General features: G+C 36.4%; 1 protein-coding gene across 1 annotated transcript in view; it reads right to left on the reverse strand.

The window, feature by feature from the left end:
* Window positions 1–21,671, reverse strand: part of grk6 (G protein-coupled receptor kinase 6) — a 44,043-nt gene extending 22,372 nt beyond the window's left edge. The window contains exons 1-3 of the mRNA XM_044141615.1: window positions 21,244–21,671; window positions 11,650–11,745; window positions 938–1,050 (exon numbers count right to left, since the gene is read on the reverse strand). Coding sequence (XP_043997550.1) covers window positions 938–1,050; window positions 11,650–11,745; window positions 21,244–21,295 — 261 coding nt within the window. The 5' untranslated portion in view covers window positions 21,296–21,671. The remainder of the gene's footprint in view (window positions 1–937; window positions 1,051–11,649; window positions 11,746–21,243) is intronic.
* Window positions 21,672–22,095: the final 424 nt, after the last annotated feature.

Raw genomic sequence — 22,095 nt, forward strand, 5'->3', positions numbered from 1 at the left:
TGAACTCTGTAAAACCTTTTCATAGCGTGTTACCTTAACGTAAATCCCTAATACCTTAAAAAATACCATTCTTTGTTTTGCAGATAACCTCCAAATGTATTGTCTCTTCCAGCTGATAATGAGATTGTCAAGGATTGTCTCGAAATTATAACAAGATTATGTAACTGCGTCTTGTGAAACATTGACTTCAACTTCTGTTGAGAAGTCTGGCAGGGTGTCTAGTGAATTGGTGTTTCAAGGACTCATAATCATCATTGTTTACATCTGGATTTACTGTGTCTGACTTATTCTGGTGCAGAATTATGATGTAATGTCTCACAGAAATGACCTAAAATCAGGCAAAAAAGGGATAAAACTGATCTGACTCCAAATGCTTTGAAAACAACCCAAAAACATCCAATTCAATACCATATATGGGAGTGGCTCAAATCTGATATTTTTGGGGGGTGAAAAGATTGGAATTGGTTTGTTCAGACTGTGGTAAAAAAAAAGTATCATATCGGTCACATATGGGCAAAAACAAAAAAAAAAAGAAAAGTCAGATTTGGGTTGCATTCACCTCCTGGGTGAACATAGCCTTTGAGACCCACAGATCCAAACTAACCCCAAAAGATAACCGAGTCTTTTCTGTGGTGGCTCCTAGCTTTGGAACTTCCCGCCTTTGGAAGTCAGAGCTAACAAAAAAGCAGACTATTTAAAATATCTGCTAAAATCAAATACATTTTATTTAGCTTCCAGTTGAGTATGACATCAGTGTTTGTATTTAGCTAGTGTGTTGATCTTTTATCACATAATGGGCTTTGGTTAACCGTAGTTGTTTTTAGATCAGTTATAGTAGTAAAGCCAACTTGACCTCAGCTGAAATACCAGTTAAACCTTAAGGTATGAATCTTCTAAGGAACAGGACAAACACAAACCAATCATAAAAATGTCTCACCACAGCATCCAGGAACTTGACGCAGCGTCTCAGCTCCGGTCGGGTATCGCAGAACTGTCTGAACAGTAACCGTCCGATGGGCTGCCGCTCACACAAGCTGCTGTAGTCTTTCTCTGCACAAACACCAAAGGGATGAAGGTTACAAACAACTCGGGACACATCATACACACTAAACATCAGAGTTTTTCACCAATATCTTGTTGAAAACATCAGATGACTGGGATTTCTTGCTGTACCAAAAATCCAACATAATCAATACAAAAATATATGGAAAGCATTGTTGACACTCTCTAAGAGAAATTTTACGTTTCAGAATTTTTCTAGAAATTTTCTTATGGTTGATAGTAGTTGCAGGTGGTATGAACCGGTTGTTGGTGAGTCTGTCATAACGAGTGATATCAGTTCTTTGACTCAAACCCCAACAGTCAGTTCATGGTGATTTTAAAATATAAACATACTTAGTCAGCAAAATGGTGATTCTGGCTCACTTTGTGTGTGACTCTGTAAAAGTTTCTATTCAAACTATGTTTTCTCAACTGGACTGTCTCTCATGGTGTTGATCAACAGTTTTCTTGGCTTTCTGAAGTTTCTTTAGATTTTTATTTTGTTTTTGTATACCTTGAGTGATTTTAAGTCGTCTGTCCAGTTCTAGTACATTTCAGACATGTTTTTCTATGATTTTTGGACAAACTAGACTGCTGTGTGACATAAGAAGTAAATGTTTTCGGCCTAAACATGTAGGGTGCTGTGTTTCTTTAATCCAAAAATACCACATATTGGTTAGAACAGGAAATTATTTTGAGTCAGGGCTATTTTTAGATTCAAAGGTTCAAATGTACTCAAACAGAGATGTGAATACCATATCTTAGTTTAACCCATATGTTAGTTCATTTGTCCATTAATTTTTTTTCTGTGTCTGACATGTTTTCCCATTTCCTTCTCAACACAAATCACCACTGAAGCCTAAAAACAAAAAATTATAAAAAGTTTCCATGACATTCATTCGAGTCTTACTTTTTCCTCTTATGTCTTTTTTTTCAAATCATCCGATAATCCACCATTTATTAAACTTAGTAAGCATCCAATGTTCCTGTATGAGACTGAAGGTGTATGCAAACATCATCACAGATCTATGCAAATATATCATATCTGTTATACAGCAGATCCTATCTGTGTCCCGTTTCACCACAATGCTGATAACTGTACATATTGCAAGTTTGGTGGCTTGGATTATGCTAGTTTTCTTTTGCTCATTTGGGTGTCAAATAACAAGCATATGAACCTCTGTTAAGGAACTTAATACTACCAAAAATACCAGATATTGATTTTGTAAAACCAATCAATTGGTTTTACAGTTTTTCCATTTGTTTTGCTATTTTTTAATTTGGAATAAACATTTTCTTGTGCTGCAATAACCTCAAAACAGTATGTTGGTTGATGTGCTGCAAAAGTGAACTAGCTATTATTTCCTGTTTCAACCCAGAAAGGTGACCGTCTTCCAACTTAAACACAAACTGGATGTCGACAGCTAAGCACACTGCAAATCTTATTGACGACTCCTGATGACTCCTGTTCGATGAATGATAATATGCCCCCTCATGAACTAAAATGCTGTCCTTTATTGGGTTTCAATTGTGTTTTTCTGATAAATTCCAGATTTTTTAAGTCTTTCTAGATTTCAAATGAATGAAATTCTTCAGGGTTTTGTATTTGGACCAGCATGTTTTGCTCTTATTATTTACCTATGTGGAATGCACTATGTAGATTATACTTATCTAAGCTAATCCATAAAATAAACAAAGCTAAACACCAGATAAATTACAACAAATCTTGACTGTCTTTTAGTCATTGGAGAACTTGGAATCCATTTGTCTCATAGATTTCTGTTTCTTTTCTAAACCCCTGGTTTCCGATTCCCGTCCTTTATGGCCAGAGTCCTGGGTCTTTTAGATGAACCAAAACTGGTGCAGTTGTTCTAAACGGAGAGTTATCGTTCATGCCTTTGGAAATCACATTAATGATCCATTAGATATGTGGACGTGCAGCAATAAGATCCTTTTTTTTCCTTAATGCACATATGATACTCAACACTTATTAATAAAGTAAAGAGATAATCTGGAATACTAAATTGCTTAGCTATATTACCACTCCATCATAGCACAAATCTAAACTGGAAGTTTTGTTTCAGGTCTTTGGAGCTGGTTATTGGGTTCCACTAGGTTTTGTACTTTGCCACTACTTCACAAAATATCTAAAGTCTTTGAATCTCATAACATTGTAGATATTCCTTCCTTGCTATCAGTTTTCAATAGAGGAACTAGTCAACTAGTCTAGAGGAAATACAACTAGTCTGTTAGGAACATCATCAACATCCTGTCTTGTCCGTTGGAGCACAAAACCTCCTCTAAACCACCTTTACAGAGAATCTTGATAGGATCTGATAAGTCTTCTCAAGTCTTTTTAAATTTAGAGGACAAGCAAGGAGCAAAACATTTGAAAACGCAGGAAGAACTGCAACCAGTCTCTAAGGCAGACACAATGATTCACCTATATCTCACGCATCGTTTCATAGGAACTTTTTTTTGTTGTTGTTGGAAGTCAGGTTGTTTGGGTTCATGTGTGTTGAACTAAACATCAAGGAGAAAAAGATTTGCATTTGAGATGCAGACAGATGCAAAGCAGCAAAATATATTTTACTCACAAATAAATGTTTCAGTGAGAACCATCCCTTCCCACAAAGCAGCTTAAACATATCTCTGCAATCCATATCTCACAGCTCTAAGGAAAACCCAACAATGCAATACTTTTTCCATACAATAAAATAAAGAAAACACTCAATTATGTCGGGTTTATTTCATCTTTTAAACAAAAACACATGCACCTGAATACAGGGTCTTTAAAATCCATCTATAATTTACAAATCAATGGGGAATCAATAATCTCAAATGCAATCTTAAAATGAAGCCCCATTATAAACATTCTAAACAAAAAAATGTACGTAATTAGTCTCACTGTTATGGGTTGAGTGCGTGAGTTCTTTGGTGTTCTGTTTTTCATAACTTTGCATTTCTGGACCAGAGATGAGATTTCTTCTGTTCGTGTTCTTGTTATTTGTTGTGTTGGTTTCCTTTTATGCAGTTCTCTTGTATCATATCTGTTCCATGAGTTGTTTTTGTTGGTTTTGATTTGTCGCTTCTGAACATAATGAGTTAATCATCACACCTGCTTCATATCTAGTCAGTGAGAACCTTTTGCTCTTCTTTGGTCATAGACTCGGTTTTGCAAATAAGTTTAGATGAATCTAGTAAAATCCTTCTTGATAACCACTCATATAAATCCTGAATAATTGCATCGAGGAACTCGGCTGTTTTATTAAGGGTTCTAATGTAACAGAATTAAGAAACGCACAGACGTTTAGGATCATTTTTATCTGATCATTAATATTTGGCTAAACCTTTCCCATCATTTTAGTTTTTTCTTTTTTATTTGTAAAACAAATACAGAAACAAGCGTCACCACTGCTGTCCATCTGAGCTCAGATGAGGGTTTAAACAGGCCCCAGAAGGCTGGACTTCTGAACTGGCATTTTGATACATTTGCCAGTTTTTCACACAATTGAAAGTTTCAGTTTTTTCAATTTTTATATTTCACATTTACATCTTAAAGTGTAAATCTAGAGTTAAACTCAAAGAAACATTTTAAGTCATCCTATCCTAAGATTTTTTGCCAGAGATTTTAGTTCTTGTAAAATTTCAGCAACTCATAGTGAATTAAGTTATGAATAAATTAAGAATGTCAGTTTTATTAAATACATCCACACACTAAGTGAAACATTTTGTGATTAAATACACACAGACTGATGTTACTTATAATGATCTTCTGCTTGCAGCTAATAAAAAACTGAAAAAAGATTACATCAAATTGCACTAATTAAAACAGAAATATCTGAATGTAAAGTATGTTCAATACCTGCTTATACATCCTTTTTAAAAATATATATTTTTATTTAGTTTATTAGTTAAGTTTGATCATGTGAAATGTTACCTACCCCTGAAAATCACTATAGCAATCAGCCACTCAGAAAGTTTACTAGGTCTTCTTCTTTCTTATAAAAAATCCATCCCAGTTTCTAGAAAACCTTCAGACATGCTCATTCCAAACTTCAATCATTAAAGTTCATTAAACCTTTAAAGACATACTTGCTGGGAAATGATTTTGGAACTGTTTGAACTTTTTATCATGTTAAACTTTATGAAAGCAGTTCAGAATTTGTAATTCTTGTTTTTTAATGAATTGTGCTGGGTTCAAACTGGAACAATTTAACTTTCTTGTCGATGATATTAAAATAACCTTAGATGCCACTGAAAATGCTTGATGGTGGGTAAATGTTAGGCGTCTGCAACATCATTTCTCCATCTCTCCCTGATGCAGTCATTAAATAAAACTCAGCTGCAGCATCACTTTCATTTCTGTCCTAAAGCATCTAGTGAGTCATTTCCCCTCAATGATCTTATAACTTGTGTTTATCCAGATAAAGTCTTGTTTTCTCTCTCTGCTAACTGTTTTCTACTCTAGTTGTCTTCATCCTCTTTGTTCTCCTCTCTTTACTCTAATTATCGCTCATTCCTTCCACCTACATCCTGTTGCAAAGTGAGCTGAAAGGTCAACTCGAAAGGAAGCAAAGGCTGGAGAAACAATGACAGTCTGAGAAGAATCAGAAAAAATAAACAGAAAGCCAAAAGCAGCTGAATACATGGATGGTTAATCAAAAAAATCTGTGCAACTCTAACATTTCTAGTCAATAGTCCACTTCGCTCTAGATAATTCCATAAACTATGGGTGTTTTTCCTTATAATTAGCTTCATTATACATCATAAAGCTGCTCAGTCTGTCCCACATTAATTACTCATGCATGAAATATGACATTGATTGGTTCTGGAATCTGTTCGTGGTTTCTCAAAAGATCAGTGGAGGTGTGATGTTCACAAAAAGAAGCTCCAGAATTGGAAGAACCAACACAGAATTCAAACAAAGAGGCTGCTGCCCAGCACCTGTTGGCTCTGAGGGCCTCATGGTCGCCACGGTGAATGATATGATGCCAGTTGTTTGAAATCAGATCAAGGCTTTTTGCAGTTCCTCTCTTATGTAAATCAATTTAGAGAATCTGCTGGGCACATAAAAGCTTTCTGCAGCTCAAATGGACCAAAGGACTGAACCTAACAGCTCTTAGGGGTGGAGTAGATTTGATTTTATTCACCTCGATGATCAAATGACCTGCAAATGCTGACACAATGTTCATGTTTGAGTTTTCTCATTAAAAAGCTTAAATTTTGAAATTAAGGGAAATTTACTTATTTAATTAATTAATTAATTAATTAATTAACTAATGCCTAGTTCACACCAGTCAGCTGATTTTCAAAATGTGAGAGATGACAAAATATCTTTGCTATAACAGGTTTGATCTTGTGGTGTGTGGTGTCAAGCCACCTGGCAATTACAACACACCACACACAATCCAGTTTCACTGAAAAATGTTCAGCTGTTACAGAGGAAATGTCTCAAAAGAGACCAAACGTGAGTTCAGGCCAAACAAAATAAGCAATGGTGATGGTTTGCGATAAATATTTAGCAAAAAATCTCCGACGTCCATCAGACTTTCTGGTGCACCAGGGCAGTTGTTTTGTGTTCTGTATTTTGGATTCCCCTCCATGTCTCCGGATGGCTACACATTATATTCGACAGGCTGCGTTCTCATTGGTCCTCAGAATAACACACAATACTGCAATATCACCCAAGACAGTCCAACATGTTTAAATGCTGTTTAAGAAGAGAACATAATACAATACAGAGCAGACCAGGCTTTTTGTAGTGGTATTTGAAAATTGAACTGTACTTTGTTTTAATCCACTACACCATATAGTTCACTAGAAATGGTTCCAGTCAAACAGTAAAATCTGTAATAGGGAAGTTGGTTAAAATGGAAGTAGTGCACAACGGCTGTGTACACTACCTCACAACCTCAGAGTGCTCAGAGGTTGTACTATGCATTAGTCAGACTTGCTAGTGTTAATATTGGTAATCTGAAACTTAGTCCTCAACTAATGTCATTTTGAGTCTTGTTAAACTGGTACAACTGTTCTACATGTAGAGTGATTGTTCATGCTGTCCTGCTAAAACTATTGCCCTCAACAAATCAGGTGATTCTCAGCCTATTTTATGGACTAGGATTAGTAGATTTAGTGAGTTTGGTCTTTTGTGATTGATGTCTAACGGTGGAATAATTGTGTTTTTTTCCAGTTAATTTTGATTAATAAAGTGCTATCCATGTATATCTATGTTAATAATGTTATTGCTTGAGATAACTTATTAACCATGTTAATGGTTAATGAATCAGTCAAATTCTGATTCAGAGCCACCACTGACATCCACTTAGTTCTAATTCCCAAAAGCAAATAAAGATCCGTTCTTTCCTTCAAGACAAAAGACAATTTTCAACTTGAGAAGAAAAAGAAAGCTACTAAGGGCAAATGTCACAAGACTTCTGCATGAAATCTTAACCAATTGCATTTTAATTTGCACCCAAAACAGACTCAAAGGCACCAAGGAGAAAGATTCCACTTTTACAAGAATGCATTTGTTCAATTTTGTGGTAAATGACTGTGTAAAGGCTTCAGGACATGCTGCAGACCTTTCACGGGGTTAAGGATGTTTAATTTTCATTAGGCAATAACAAAACGGCAAGCTTATCACACGCAAATTGAGTTAAAGTGCCCCACTTAATTTGATTTATGAATGAATGAATAAATAAGAAAATCCACAATAGCAGATTTTCTTTTCTTGGCCTAAACTCTCATCATTTATAAAATAAAGGGTAAATAATAACCTACTACTGTTTCCTTTTCCATTGTTTTGCTTTGCTTCTTTAATAAAAACATTTGACAATTTAACAGAAATTTCAGTCTGAAAAAGATAAATTCATATAAAATTTGGTTTTGACTAAATAATGAAATTTATGTAAGTAAATTTATAAACATGGTTAGAAAAATCTTGCATAACCCAGCTCAGGAAGTAGCAAGACCATCAAATCTTTGATCAAACTTAAACCTTTAACATTTTTCATAACCCTCTTTCTCTTAGTTTCAGTAGTAGAATTATTGTTTGTTTTATTGTCTTCATGCACGTCTGACTTATTAAATCAGAAGAAACTGGATCTTACTATGAAACAGGCTCAATATTTCCTCCTTGGTAGTTTCACATGTGCGGTCAATTTCCTGCACGGGTTTTGAATCTCAGAGCAAAATCTGGCATTCTCTCATTTTCTGTCACTATAAACAACCCCATGTTTTGACACAGGATAACCAAATTACATTTTGAAGCAACTAAAGATCTGTTTTCATAAAGTTACAGTCTTGAGTTTTATTTTTTTAGAAATGTGGCTGAAGTTCCCAGTTTAAACTTAGTTTAAAGTGAGGATGAGGAGCCTCAGGATGTTTCTTAACAAAGGAAGAAAATGTGTGGCACAGCAGGAACAAGACATCATTGTGCAACAAACAGAAGTAGGCTATTTCTTTTAGGCCGATATGTTTTAATCTGTGTTTGCAAGATTGATGGCGGAAAATAACAAATTGTTTGATTAACAAAGAAGTCATCTTTCTGCAAATCTATCTGGTTCTTGTTGCATTTCAAATATTGACAGCTTCTGGTAATTCGTGCATAACCTTTTCATGTGAAAGATTGGTTTCTATCTCCAAGACAAGTCATTCGAAAACACGTTTTTCTTTCGGGATTTTTTTCTTTCACAGCTACAACTTCCTGCCTCTGTGGGAACGAGTTCAAGTTAACTCATTCAAATTAGAGCTTGCAGCATATTAATAGAAACCTTCTGGGGGGGGAAGCTGCAAAGAGATCTTTTCAGCTTATTTGTTTTTTACATTAATATTTTGTTTTCCTCAACTAAATAGAAAACAAGTTCTAAAACTTGACCGTTTCTCAGTGATTTTGACTATGGTCATGTCAGAATGAAGCTAAGACCCTCTTTACTGTATGTAGGGGTATCTAATATGTAACGAAAGCTCCTGCTTTTTGGTTACAAACCTTAAGACCTTTATTGAAGTTCTTTATTAAGGTAATTACATCAATGAGCCTTGAAAAAAAGACTTTACATCTCATTTGTGTAGAAGTTTAACAAGTACAGTACAGAAAATAATCTTTTTCCCAGATTTAATTGAATTATTGTCTATCTGTCGCCACAGTACTCCTCGAGGCAAACCAGTTTTATCACAGGTCATAATCTTCTTCTTCCCAACAATAAGGCCTGTGTGTTTGCTCTGTTGCTATGTATGGATATATACGGCAAACCAAATGAAACCCTAAAGCTAGGAAAACAAATGAAGGGAAATTGTCCTGTGATGGGCGTCAAGGTTCACACCATGCTAACATCACATGTCCTTTAGGAGAGGTAGCAACACAACATGGGGCAAATATTACCATACATACTGTTTGGATTAACAGGTTAGAGATAAACCTCATTGAACAAGAACATAATCTAACAAGGTAGAAGTAAATCTAAGAATGCTGGTTAATAATTTTGTGAACACTGACTAAATAATCTAAATGAAAATGATTGTAAAGACTCTGTTTCCACCTCATTTTTACGGCTAACACAGTTCAAGCATAATTAAGAGCAATAAATCTCTTCAGAACGAGGTTAAAAATAAAAACAGAGGAACAAGGCCATCAGTATGTGGTACACAGGTTTATCACTGGAACTGTTAAAATAAATGTGAACCGGAGACAGAAATAGAGAAACAAGTGACCCTGGTGATGTTTGTTTCTTCAAAAAACAGCCCAAGGAGCCCAAACCAACAGCTTCCTCAGAAGAAACTCAATCCTCTCTTTGTTTTGCCAACAACAAACCTCCTGTACATAAAGACCGAATTCCAGAGAACAGGGGTAACAACAGCTTCTAATGCTGGTGACTTACCATATACACAAACCAAGTGAGGCTTTTCAGCTTTGGAACACAGAAAACACTGAATTTTCTTTTTCTTATTTTTCTCACTCCCAGTTTTCATGGGGTTTTGTAGGTGGCAGAATTTAAGTGCTTAGTGTGATTTACTCCGAACTTTAACAGAGGACCCACGCCCACTCACAGATTTATCTTTTAGTGAATTTTTCTGTGGAATGTGATTCCAAATTATTTACGGAAAATTAAGATATCTCACAATGTTTTTGTAGATGATAACTAAAATATTTTAAAGAAAATGCAGCTTGAGAAGCTGAAGTACCAACTGGACATGGGTTTGAGTGTCCAAGGCTGTTCCTCCTGTTTTTCGGTATTCCACATTGCAGAAATTCACTCAAAATCAACAAATGCCTGCATTTTTCCCACGCTATTTCTTTCTTCTGCTACACTGCTGCTGCTTGATGTCAACTCATAGTGTGTGATCAAGATGGTGAAGAACGAAAAGGTTCTTGTTAACTTGAGGAGCTATTAGCTTGAGACAGAGTAGCTGTTAGCTTCAGTGAAGCCTTTAGTTTTAGGAGTCATAAGTTGGATGCTGGGTAGCAGTTAGTTTAAAAGCCATTAGCTGGACAGTAAAAAGCAGCTATCCTGAATAGCTAAGATGGTTAGTCGGTTACATGCAGTAACTGGCTTTTTTGTATGTTATAAAGAAAGCAACTTTGCAAAGGCAGCAGTCAGCTTCCTCTTTCTACTGTGCCCACAGTTTCCTCTGTGGTATCTTTTAAAGACGTTTTTCTTGCCTTAACGTATGAATTCAGTGTTGTTATGCAGATAAACACTGAATGGGGCAAAAGTTGGTGCAGAAGCAGATTGTTGAGGGCCAGTTTTTAGCTGAAACCTCTATAGCAAAGCTAAAATCCTAATTTTTGTCTGTCAAAGTTTGGCTTTGATAACTGATGACTCAGTTCCTCTAAGACTGCACTGCTTTCAAGCTTGATTTGAGTTTAACACTGACAAACTCTTAAAGCAGAGTTGCCTGTAAAGTAGTAACACCTCAAGAATGTTGTTCCCATTTTGTCACATTACAACCACAAACTTTAACCTAATTCACTGAGATTTTGTGTGATTGACAGGGAAGTCAATAACTTTTAAGGAGTAGGACAACAATGCATATTTTTTAGTTGTCCTATTTAACTCAGCATACGGACGAGTCATAAATCTGTTTTTTACTGAGGATGAAAATATCTGAATATCTGTTCAGACTGCCATGAAAAAGTCAGATATAGGTTGCATATGGGCAAAAAATCTGATTGATCACATTTGTGATCATAGCTTAACACAAAAGACTTTTTACAAAGAAGGAATTTGGATGTAACTACATAGAATTTGGAGAATCTAGAACCATCCCATGTTGTAGAAATGTGGAGAAATTTAGTTTTCTGGCAGTAACCAAAGCAACCAAATGTCAACAAAAACAATGTGGAACACCACAACCTGGTAATGCTTTCTAATTTGTTGGCAAGCAATTTTCTCTACTGAGACTTCACTGACTGTTTTAACTGACTGTTGAATGTTTTGGTACAGTAGACCTGTCTTGGATCTGATAAAAGGTCACTTTCAGGCCAGCCATCTTCAGGTTGGCCTGGAAATGGTTTCAGAGGCATTTGACTCAACTGGCACATAAAGAGGACAGAGATGAAGAGCCCTGCAGCGTAAGATGCAGACAGGAAGACCAGGCCAGCTTTACCTGTGGTCTGTCGCAACTCCTCGCACAAACTTATGTGGGGGAACTGCAGCATCTGCTTCCATTTCTTGCTTTTTCCTTTTCTGTTGCCGCCACCTCCTGAGAAAAAATAAACAAAACATAAAAATGGTTACTTTTTAACTGAACACAATGAAAATGATGAAAATGGAGACAAAAAGCACACTTTCACTTTTAAGCTTCCCACCAAGCACTAATATTTAAAGTTAAAGTGAAGCATCCTTGTAGCTCAGGCATTGAATCTAATTTTCAAAGCACAACACTGTGATAAAGATATAAATTTGTAGCTTTTATTTTAAATCTCAATCTCTAATAAATGTTAGCTTGACAGAAAAAGGTGTTTTTTTAACTATTGGTTAATAGCTTTTAGGTCACAAGATCAATTGTTACTTTCAGGCTTCCGGTGCATCTTAGCTTGTGACGAGGTTTAAACTGTGGTGGCCCTCCAAGCGATGAATAGCCTGAAACACGGTGGGAACCAGAGAAGACAGAGGAAGTTCTTGTCCTTTCTGCGTTGATGTTCTGCCTGTGACTCGTTAAACAGCGTTTCTGGTGCAAGTTCACTCACCACAAAGCAAGAAGCGGGACATGAGCTGACACGATGCTCGTTCTGCTACTTCAGTTTTGAGAGGGTTTCAAGTCTCTGCAGGCTCATTTTGTTTTGGTGAGATTAAAAGGAAGCAGCCAGGATTTTACATTTTAAGGCTCTTTTAGCTTTATTCTTTCTCTGTCTTTCAACTAAAATGACAACTTTTCTTAAGGAATAGAAAGACAATAATCATCCACGTTCACAATTGTTTTGTTAACAGTATTGCATATCAACCCTGTTCTAATAGAGAAATATTACAATTAAGTTGCAATATGTACATGGGGCTACACAGTAGATCTATAAATTATCAACATGTTTTCAACTTGATGGAAAGAACATAAGAAACTTGGGGGTGTAAAACTTTCATTTGAAGTGTCTTTCTTTTTTCTAAAGCTTACAATGACCTATAAATACCCCGTCTGACATTAAAATTGAAGAAACATTTTGATGAAACTAAAAATCCAAACTGCCATCCATGCAAGGACAGTTGATTAATGTCTGCAGGGTTCAAGACTTCACATGAAGATGTTTTCTCACATTATTGTCCCTCCAGTCTACTTATACCTTCAATTCTAACCACAACCCACAAAAATAACAGAAAATTTTTCCACTGTCTGGAGTGAATTTGAAGGTTTTTCTGTTTCTACTAGAAGTTAGCTCACTGATTTCATTAGCTGCATTTCCATTGACCATAAGATGATATTATTAGATAATAGTAAAACAAATACTTATTCATAGTACATGTCTTCTTTTCTACTGTCGTTTACAAATCTTTCTTCTTGATCACACTTACTTTGGACCAAAACGTCATGGTCCAGAACCAAGTGTGCAAAGTATGTGTTGATAGCATAAAGTTGTTTTGTACTTCAATGCGTGTTTATTTCATCACTTCTCTGATGGGGAAAGAAATCAACACAACGCTCCAGTATTTGGGTGTTCAATACTACAAAGCAGCTGCTGTGCTTACAAAAATCAATTATTGTCATAGATACACTGCAAACAAGATGCTTGGTGCATGTGTCCAGGAAACAGAAGATAACATCAGTCACAGACAGGCTGATTGATGATCATGCCTGCTGTGTACTCAAGTGACAATGTAAATGAAGAGAAACGGGGGGGCAAAGCCAGCCTGGCATGAAGACTGAGATCAGCCACAAACACAAAGAATCACATAAGTTTCAAAAATAATTAGAGGTGTAGCTGTCTGTTTGGTCAGTATTATATCAATATTATTAACTACAGGGATGATATGGCTAAACAATTACAAAACAAATGGTTTGGAAAACCCCAACTCTCTGCAGGTTTAAGTTAACTCATGCAGTCACTGCCTTTCGTGCTTTTGTGATGTTTCCCTGCTGCCACACTTTAATAGATGGGTGACCAACAGACTTCTCATTTTCATGCTAAGAAGGCATTGAAAACATAAAGACACACTTCATTTCAAACACTTCTAACACTCATAATAATAGATTCCTTCAATCGGAATTTGATTTATTAAGGTCAAGGTTATTTAATATAACATTTGCTGTGAAATAGCACTGTATAAATAAACTGAAATCAATCTAATTTAATAGATTTGTCCTTTTTAAATACTACTGGGTAGCAGAACACTTGTTTAACATCACAGTCATATTGGTTTGATCTAAAATATATTATTTGTAGAAATTGCATACAAATAATATGCAATAATAGCCTTCAAACTTTCCAGCTGAAGACCACGAATGATAAAACACAAAGAAGGAAATCAGATGTTTCAAATAATTACTATTTTTGCCAGGGACGCGACACACAGATACAAAATCTTTGTATCAATGTTCGATATATTGCCATTATGTCAGATATTTACCAATATTACATATATTTTCATACACAAACAGCAACATGATTGAAATAAACATTGATTGTTAATATCAACCCAGCTTTACTTATCAGACCAATACTGATAAATTAGGAAATGACTGATGCTGATGTTGATGGCGATATATTGTCTTCTTGTCCCACAGTGTTAAAAATAACCAAAAAGATTGTATTGGCTGTCAAGATGGACATCTATGATCATAAAGGAATAGAAAATACTGACATTTTGGCTCTAATCTCCCCCTAACATGTTTTGTTTTTCTCTTTGCTTGAAAAAAGTAAGATGTAATGAAATGTTAGTTTGAATAGGTTACCATGGCACAGCATTTAGTTAGTTAACCATGTAGGACTATACACAGTGATCACCCAATGAAAATAAAAGTCTTTTCTGATTGTCCATCAAAAACAAAAAGCAGAAACTATCAAACAGCAACAAGTGTTGCCAATAGCTTTAGTTTGGACCCTTAATCTGCACAAAGGAGGTTCTTTTCATTTGTCCTTTATTTTGTTGTCTTGTTGAGATTCAAGACCTCATTTACAAGAGACCTGTTTTCATAAAATAAAAATAAATTAACAAAAATAAAATCAAATGTACAAATTACTAAAAAAAAAAAAAAGAGAGAAAAAAAAACAATGTAAGAAAATGTGTTAACTTTTCTTAACACATTTAAGAAAAACTGTTACAAAAACTGCTGTTTTGTAACAGATTATTTTAAGACCTAATATAGTTCTAATCTTAAATTTCCTACAGCAGACAAAAAGGCATAACCTTTTCTCTATTATATGGTTATGTAGGAAATTATATTTAGCTGTACCAATGGCCAAACATCCTTTTTGAATTGAAAGTTATTGACTCATGGTCTTTGCGGAAAATGTTTGCATATTTTTGAGTCCTATGGTTGATTTTGTAAACAACCTTAGGGGTTATCTACATTTTTCTTTACATTGTTTGTTCAATTATGGTTGCACCCTATAAATGTAAGGAAAAACAGTTTCGTATCCCATCCAGATACAAACCCAACTGATTCTTATACAAGATCTTTATTACATATTCCCATTTCTAACATGTGACTGTACTTATATATTATACAAAAATGGCCCCCTTTTATTTACCAAAATTAAAATACTTGAGGATTGTGCTTAACTGTCAAACATCTGCAGCCATTATCTAATGCTTTTAAGTGTTTTCTTGGCCTGATATTGAAAGCTTTCACAGCCAGAGAGCAGAAATGTGAGTAACCAGAAATCATGAAGCGTGATACGCTCCCTGAAGGCGTTGATGTTTTCAGTTGTGGCTTCATGTGTGTCTTCCTGTGAGCAGTTGCAACAGAGGTTTTCTTTGTGTCTGTGGTCTCAGCTCAACGTGATACATTATCTAAAAAATTGCCAGCAGTAGGAAGCTTTTTTTTTTTTTTTTATTCAATCTCATTTAAGAGGATGTGGTCGGCAGCATGGTAGACAATAGAAAGTACAACACTGTAAAGACTTCTCCAGTCCATAACTTTTCGAGTCCAACAAATACAAATGTGTAATAATAAGTTTCCTTTGAAATGGGAAATGGGAACGCCGTAACTTTCTCTGTAAACATGTCCTCCAACTGTTTGTTTAGGCAAAAGCCTCCAGGAAATTAATATTATTTTATGCAAAGATAGCAAAAATACAATGATCATAACTCCCTTGTACAATTTCACAATGAATAAAGATGGTGAGTGTTCAAAAGCTGTTAACGAGAAGGTGCCTCATTTGGAAATAGTAGGAAACAGGACTCAATTCGCACACATTTTAGAAAAATCTAAACGTTTCGAAAGTTTGTGGTTGTTCTGGGTCAAATCAGTTACTAATAGCCCCATTTCGTACCCACGCATTACCATTTTGTTCCTTCTTACTTCCATTTTATACCTAAATAAATTTATATCGTTATCGGTATATTTTGGAAATAAACAGAATATTTTTCACCTATAGTTTACGCACTGTACCCTATTATTTTCTCCCCAGATACAACCAAAATTGCTCTAAGTGGCCTCTTCCTGCTAACTTTTATTTATTTAACCAAATTTTCTTGCAGTAAAATATGAGTAGAAAGTACAATGTCACTTAAATCACAATTTGCCAGGTACAAAATGTTGAAATTGCCACCAAGCGTCATGTCTGTATGGTATATAAAAACAACTTTTCATGCATCTTTGAGCAGTTGTTCAGGTGTAGTCTATCCATTCTTATCAAACTGAATAAAAAGGCATGCAAATGATGTGTCTAAGACATAAAAAGTCAAAGGTTTTTGGTCCTCCTTGCTTTCCATAGACTCTGTAGTCGGTTTGAATTGATGCATAGTCAGTTCGAAACTTCCGGTAGCAGAATGCTACATTTCATATCAGCAAAGTTAGATGCAGAACTGTCATTTCATACCCTTGTTGTTTTGGCAAAGTAGTGAAATGACAAACAATTGCTACAAAGAGTCTATGTGAGCAAGACATTGAAGACATGAAAAGACAAGTTTTGAATTGACCTCCACTTGGGTACAAATTGATGCCAGTAGGAAACATCCTGAGACAAATAGCTATTCAACTTACTTGGTTGAATACCAAAAGAGTCAGGCATCTTTGAGTCTGTGGAGATGAAAAACTCTGAACAAACATAATGATCAGCAACCTTTAGGCAAGTGAAAGAAATTGGTATCTGAACTGTCAATATTTCCAGTTCTATAGTGATGAATGATGTTTTTACAAACCCTGAAGCTAATATTTTTGCGCTTACAGCTGTGCAGACTGACCAGATGGCAGGCTAATTCATTAGAAAGAGTTTTAGAAACCTGAAGAGTTTACTGTATGACAAAAAAATACTTTCACTGTTTATCCAAATGGCTTTGCTAATTTTATGTCAATGGAGTGACACCATCAGTCCGGCAGAAATCAGTTATGTATGAATTGCTGACGGGTGATTATAAAATAGGGACAGATGTCCATACTGCGGATACCATTATGGTTTTTTTCCTGCACAAAATACATGCAAATTATTTACAGAAAATTTGTCTATTTTGGATCTTTTTTAAGTAGAGAACATCTAAAATAATCAAAAGAAAACATTATCAGATTTTTGTGGTTGGAGAATATGTCTTTTGACTTTGGTAAAAGACTACGAGCCATATGTTTTGTTTGTAGTTACCCAGAATGTAGTAAACTTCCTGCTTTTGCAGCAGCCTCCAGTCTGCTTGGCATCCACACATGCAGTCAAACTGCACCCGAGTTCACTTCAACTCAGACCTAGGTTTTTTTATTCGGACCAAAATTCACTTTTTTGGTTTGTGTCAGACTTTGATTGCGCATTCACACCTCTCCAAATGAACTGGACTTTCTAGGCAAACAAACAGGAGTTTGATTAAAATTAACTAAACAGGGTTGATGTGAATGCAACTGAAACCTATAGCTGAAAGAACAGTTTAACTGAATCATCAAGATGTCCAACATCATCATGTCTAACAGTATCCAGTAAACTGCAGAATTGTCTTCTACCCAATCAGGCTGCCACCACTGCAAACATCAGTGGTGCATCTGTAAACAAACTGAGACAACATCTTCAGGATTAAAAAAAATGGAGCTCAGAACAAAGGTGAAAAGTCATTGTCTCTGATGAATCCTCCTTGACGACTCAGCTGTGGAGCTGCCTTAGCTTCCTGCCCAAAAACACAGCTACGAATAAAGATTTAGATTAAATCATCCTCCAGGGACGATTTGGTAAAAATTGCAATATTTTTAGCATAATTGAGCACAAGGTGAAGCTCTTAACAAAGTGGCACAAAGATCAGAACCATGTCTGGGAGAAAGGAAACAAAAGGCACTGGGTAGTTTTCAGGCCAGACAAACTCTGACTTTCAGTCTCATTAAAAAGGACAGAAGCTCTGTTTTTGCCTCCCGTTTTGCCCTTCATGTTTGCGTGCTTCATCAGACCGCTGAGCCCATTTCCCTTTTTCCATGTCACAAAAGAAACATTCCCACATTTGCAATCTGCTGCTGTAAAGAGCCAAATCTTTGCAATGGTTTTCTTCCTGTCACTGTACTTCCTGTGTGGTTTCTGCATTATCAAAAAAAAGGTCAATGGTGCCTCTTTAGAGACAAAAAACCAACAAAACCAACAGCTGATTAACCGAGCAGTGTTAAATTTCACAAGTAAGGATGAATGGAGTCATTTTGAAACTAGATTAAGTAAAAGTTATTGCCTTTTGCCCTCGACAATGGCCGCACAGAACCCTAAAAAGAAGCATTTGCATTTTATTTGCATTTAATGTTTGTTTGGTTCCTTGTTCTGAGGTCTATAATATTTAACACCTTATAAAAACACAATATTCATAAGGTGTTTTTATAAGTCGGTCCTATAGTGGAGGAAAGGAGGTAACTGACAGTATAGTACATTTTAGGAGACCAATCCACTGAGTCTTTTGTCATACATTTTAGTGAACTATATATATGCACTTGAGTCAGCTGGTGCTGAGCATCCATTACTGGGAAAAATTGAGAAAAGGAAATGCATCAAGAGGAAATTACACGCTAACAGAATTACAGAAAAGTATTTAAAGGTCACAAACAATGTTTTCTTCATTATGGTTCTTCACATTATTATTAAATTTTCTTAACTCAAGTAGCTATAAAATAAATCACTCTATGAGGAGACAAGGATAACAGAAGTATCCAAACCACAAAAATACTCCAGAGTTAGAAAAACCAGATTTGAGATTGCTGAGCAGTTGTTGGTCCAGTGAAACTACACCAGGATCAACCTGAAGTGCAACTGAATAATGTCTTTAAGGAAAAGGAATCAAAGCTGATAGATCCATGGAAATCACCCTGCTAGAGCTGAAATACTATTTGTCTGGAAAACTTGTTCAGGTTCTGACCAAAACAGTGACAATGAAAAACAATGCAGCTGAAGCGCTTATTTCCCAGAACAGTCTGATTCTGCTTTAGAGATCAGCTGTTTTGGTTTCTGAAACTGTTCTGGTTTCTGAAACTGAAGTGTTCATGACAACAACGACTTCATTGAGCTTCAAAACCAGAGGGTTTCACCCTTTAATAGACTAAAGCATGCCATGGTAATATATGGGAGTAGATTGTACAAGCTGAACAACTTGCCTTCACATGACAAACTGCACTCACACTCAAGAGGTCTGGTGAAACTCAGGGATGCTTAAATGAGGTCAGAGGTCACAGGGACCAATATTCTGTCTGTTTAAAGAACTAAACAGACATAAATTGCGTTGCTCATTTTCCCCTATCCAACCTAGAAACTGCATCGCAATAAATTAGGAAATCACTAAAAAGTTTATTTAACTAATATAAATTCTTCAGACACATCATAATGTTTTGAGTGTTTATTTCTATTAATTGTGAAGCACTGCTAACGAAAACCTGAAATTAGGCTTCTCAGAAAACTGAGAATATTACATAAAACCAGTAAAAAAATTGATTAATATGCATTTGTCCAGACAACAAACATTGACACCCTCACCACAGAAGTTCAGCAACATAATTGCTGAAGAAACCCACTGTTCACAGTGCTGTTTATAAGCATATTGAAAGTTAAGTGGAAGGAAAAATTCATAGATGCGTATGTGCTGACTGGAAAAGTAATATCTATATTTAGTCTAATTACCATTTAATAGTCAACAACAACAAAGCCATTTTCTCCTTAGCCCAGACAGGTCATCTCTCATGTGTTCTGTCCAGGAGTTGTTTAACACATGGGCTGCAACAGCTGTGTCCCATGTAATGGATTTATCTGTGTGGTAGCTCTCTGAGCATTGACTGTAACCACAGTCCAAACCTTGTAAAATCTTATTAATTTAGCATGAAAACCTTTTGCTATCCACTCAACTTTTTATTAATGTATCTATTAGAGCAATAAGCTTCTGTGGGTTACTCTTCTTCTGTAGGTTCTCACTGAACTTTTCCTTTTTCCCCAAAACTGAATAATGTCTTTATTATTTAGTTTTCTTGTCAAATTCTCTCTAGTCAACAAGCTGGTCAGACACTATGACCAGCTACAGAATTCACTTATACTTCAGTCCAACCCTGATCTCCAACAAAAATACAATAAATTGCACCGCTCACGGTGACAGGATGTTGAAGGAGCTCTGTTACATTAGCTCCGATTTCCTCTGGTTCAGGATGATGTGCCCCTAGAAGGATACATGCTTCTTTTCACTTTTGGACAGTTGAAATATTGTGTAAACATGGCAACAAGGAGTTGTTTTCACAACAGGGAGAAGCCAATTAACATCTCAAAAGCTCAAATACCTGAACTGAGAAGCAGCAAAAGCAGATCAGATGGATAAGCGACACTGGCAGCTGACGGTGTCATTCACGACATGTTAATATGAAATTTTGTCTCTTCTGCACGAAAATAGAGCTGTTAGCATGTCATTACAGTCATAAAACTGTCATACAGCAACAGTCTTCGATCAGAGGCCTCTACAGATTTGTTGCAAGACTGACTGCTACTGGAAATCCATTCTGTCCACAGTACTACCATCCACAATGACTCTATGAGATACTTGTTATAATTTTTTGAGATGAAAATATTTTTTTCTGTTTCTAAGTTAAAGAAATCCACCAGGATCTATCAAATATGTGAGTTTAACTTTTTGAATTGAATCACTGACCTTTTACAGGTGGTTTTTAAATCCACCTGTAAAAACGGTCGCGTTGCGTTTAAACCAAATGTGCGCACAAAGCGAAAAGGCGCAGCTCCACACTCTCTGCCTCAACATCCTGTTTCGCAAACTACAGAGACGATGCTGCAACGTAAGAAAAAAAAAAGAAAATATGCACCGCTGCAGATTCACTCCACAGCTGCAACGTCTTCCGGACTTATCCACAGCATTATTATTGCAACTACTCTATGTTTAGTACTCGGTTATTGACAGTTTCCTGAAGCACAACCCCCTCAGAGTTTATCTGGCAGTAAAAACAAGTCATATCCTCCTCATATTTAGAGCAGCTTTGACAGCAAGGCGATAAGGAAGTGCACCAACTCCTCCTCTAACCTTCTAGTCTGGGGCATCAACCCGGCTGTACGACCGCGGCTGACTCCAAACGACACCCGGAGAAAGTTGTAGTCAACCCGGCCACTAACATCCTTACCTTCTCGTGCTTTGAGCAACACGGTGTTGGCGACAATGTTCTCCAGCTCCATGTTGATGCTGAGCCGGCTCCAGCAGCAGCAGCAGCTCCTGGTGATCCACCCCCCAACCGGTAGGTTGTAGTTCCTGTACACCGTCCGCCACCTCCGCCCACCGCCCAGTCAACGAGGAAAACCCGAAACCTGTCTTTGCTTTCCTACAGCCCCCGTGAAGCGCCCCTCCTCTCCTTTTCCTCCTCCCGTTTCTCCTCCTCCTCTCCGCCCTGCTGCTGATGTCATAGAGGTGCAAAAATACAGAGCTCTCACTCTTTTCTCTATTTTTACCACTTGACTAAAACATAGATGTCACGACAGACCTCTTACTCTGACCAATTTTCCTTTTCTGTTTCAAAATCATCTTCAAAACCCAATTTAAAAGTTGTCTAACGCTCCGTTCCAGTTTCCTGGGAAATGGGAACTCGGGGTTTCACGTAACACCCGACGTAACAGCGTTCTAGTTAAAAAGTCGGAATTTCAACACGGCCACTCTTTTAGGCCAGAGGTGGGTAGAATACACAAAAAATTATAATAACTAACAGTAAGAGACAATATTTGCAAACCACCTTCTACATTTTAGGGATAATATTTTTGGTGATATTTGTTTGAAAACTATTGTATTTTACCAAAAAAAAAAAAAAAAAAATACTTCATGAGATTCGAGAAGTGTCTAAAGATTTTGTATGTTAGCCTAGTTTTCGCATGTTAATTCTGCCGTAACTCTGAGGAACCCCCCGCCCCCCTCTCTTGTGGGGCTGCTCTTACATTCAAATGCTTTGTGTAAGCATTGCACAAAGCTTCTTTGACTATGCATCTTC

The sequence above is a fragment of the Gambusia affinis genome, linkage group LG15 (genome assembly GCF_019740435.1).
Source record: "Gambusia affinis linkage group LG15, SWU_Gaff_1.0, whole genome shotgun sequence".
In the NCBI taxonomy this organism is placed as follows: Eukaryota; Metazoa; Chordata; class Actinopteri; order Cyprinodontiformes; family Poeciliidae; genus Gambusia; species Gambusia affinis.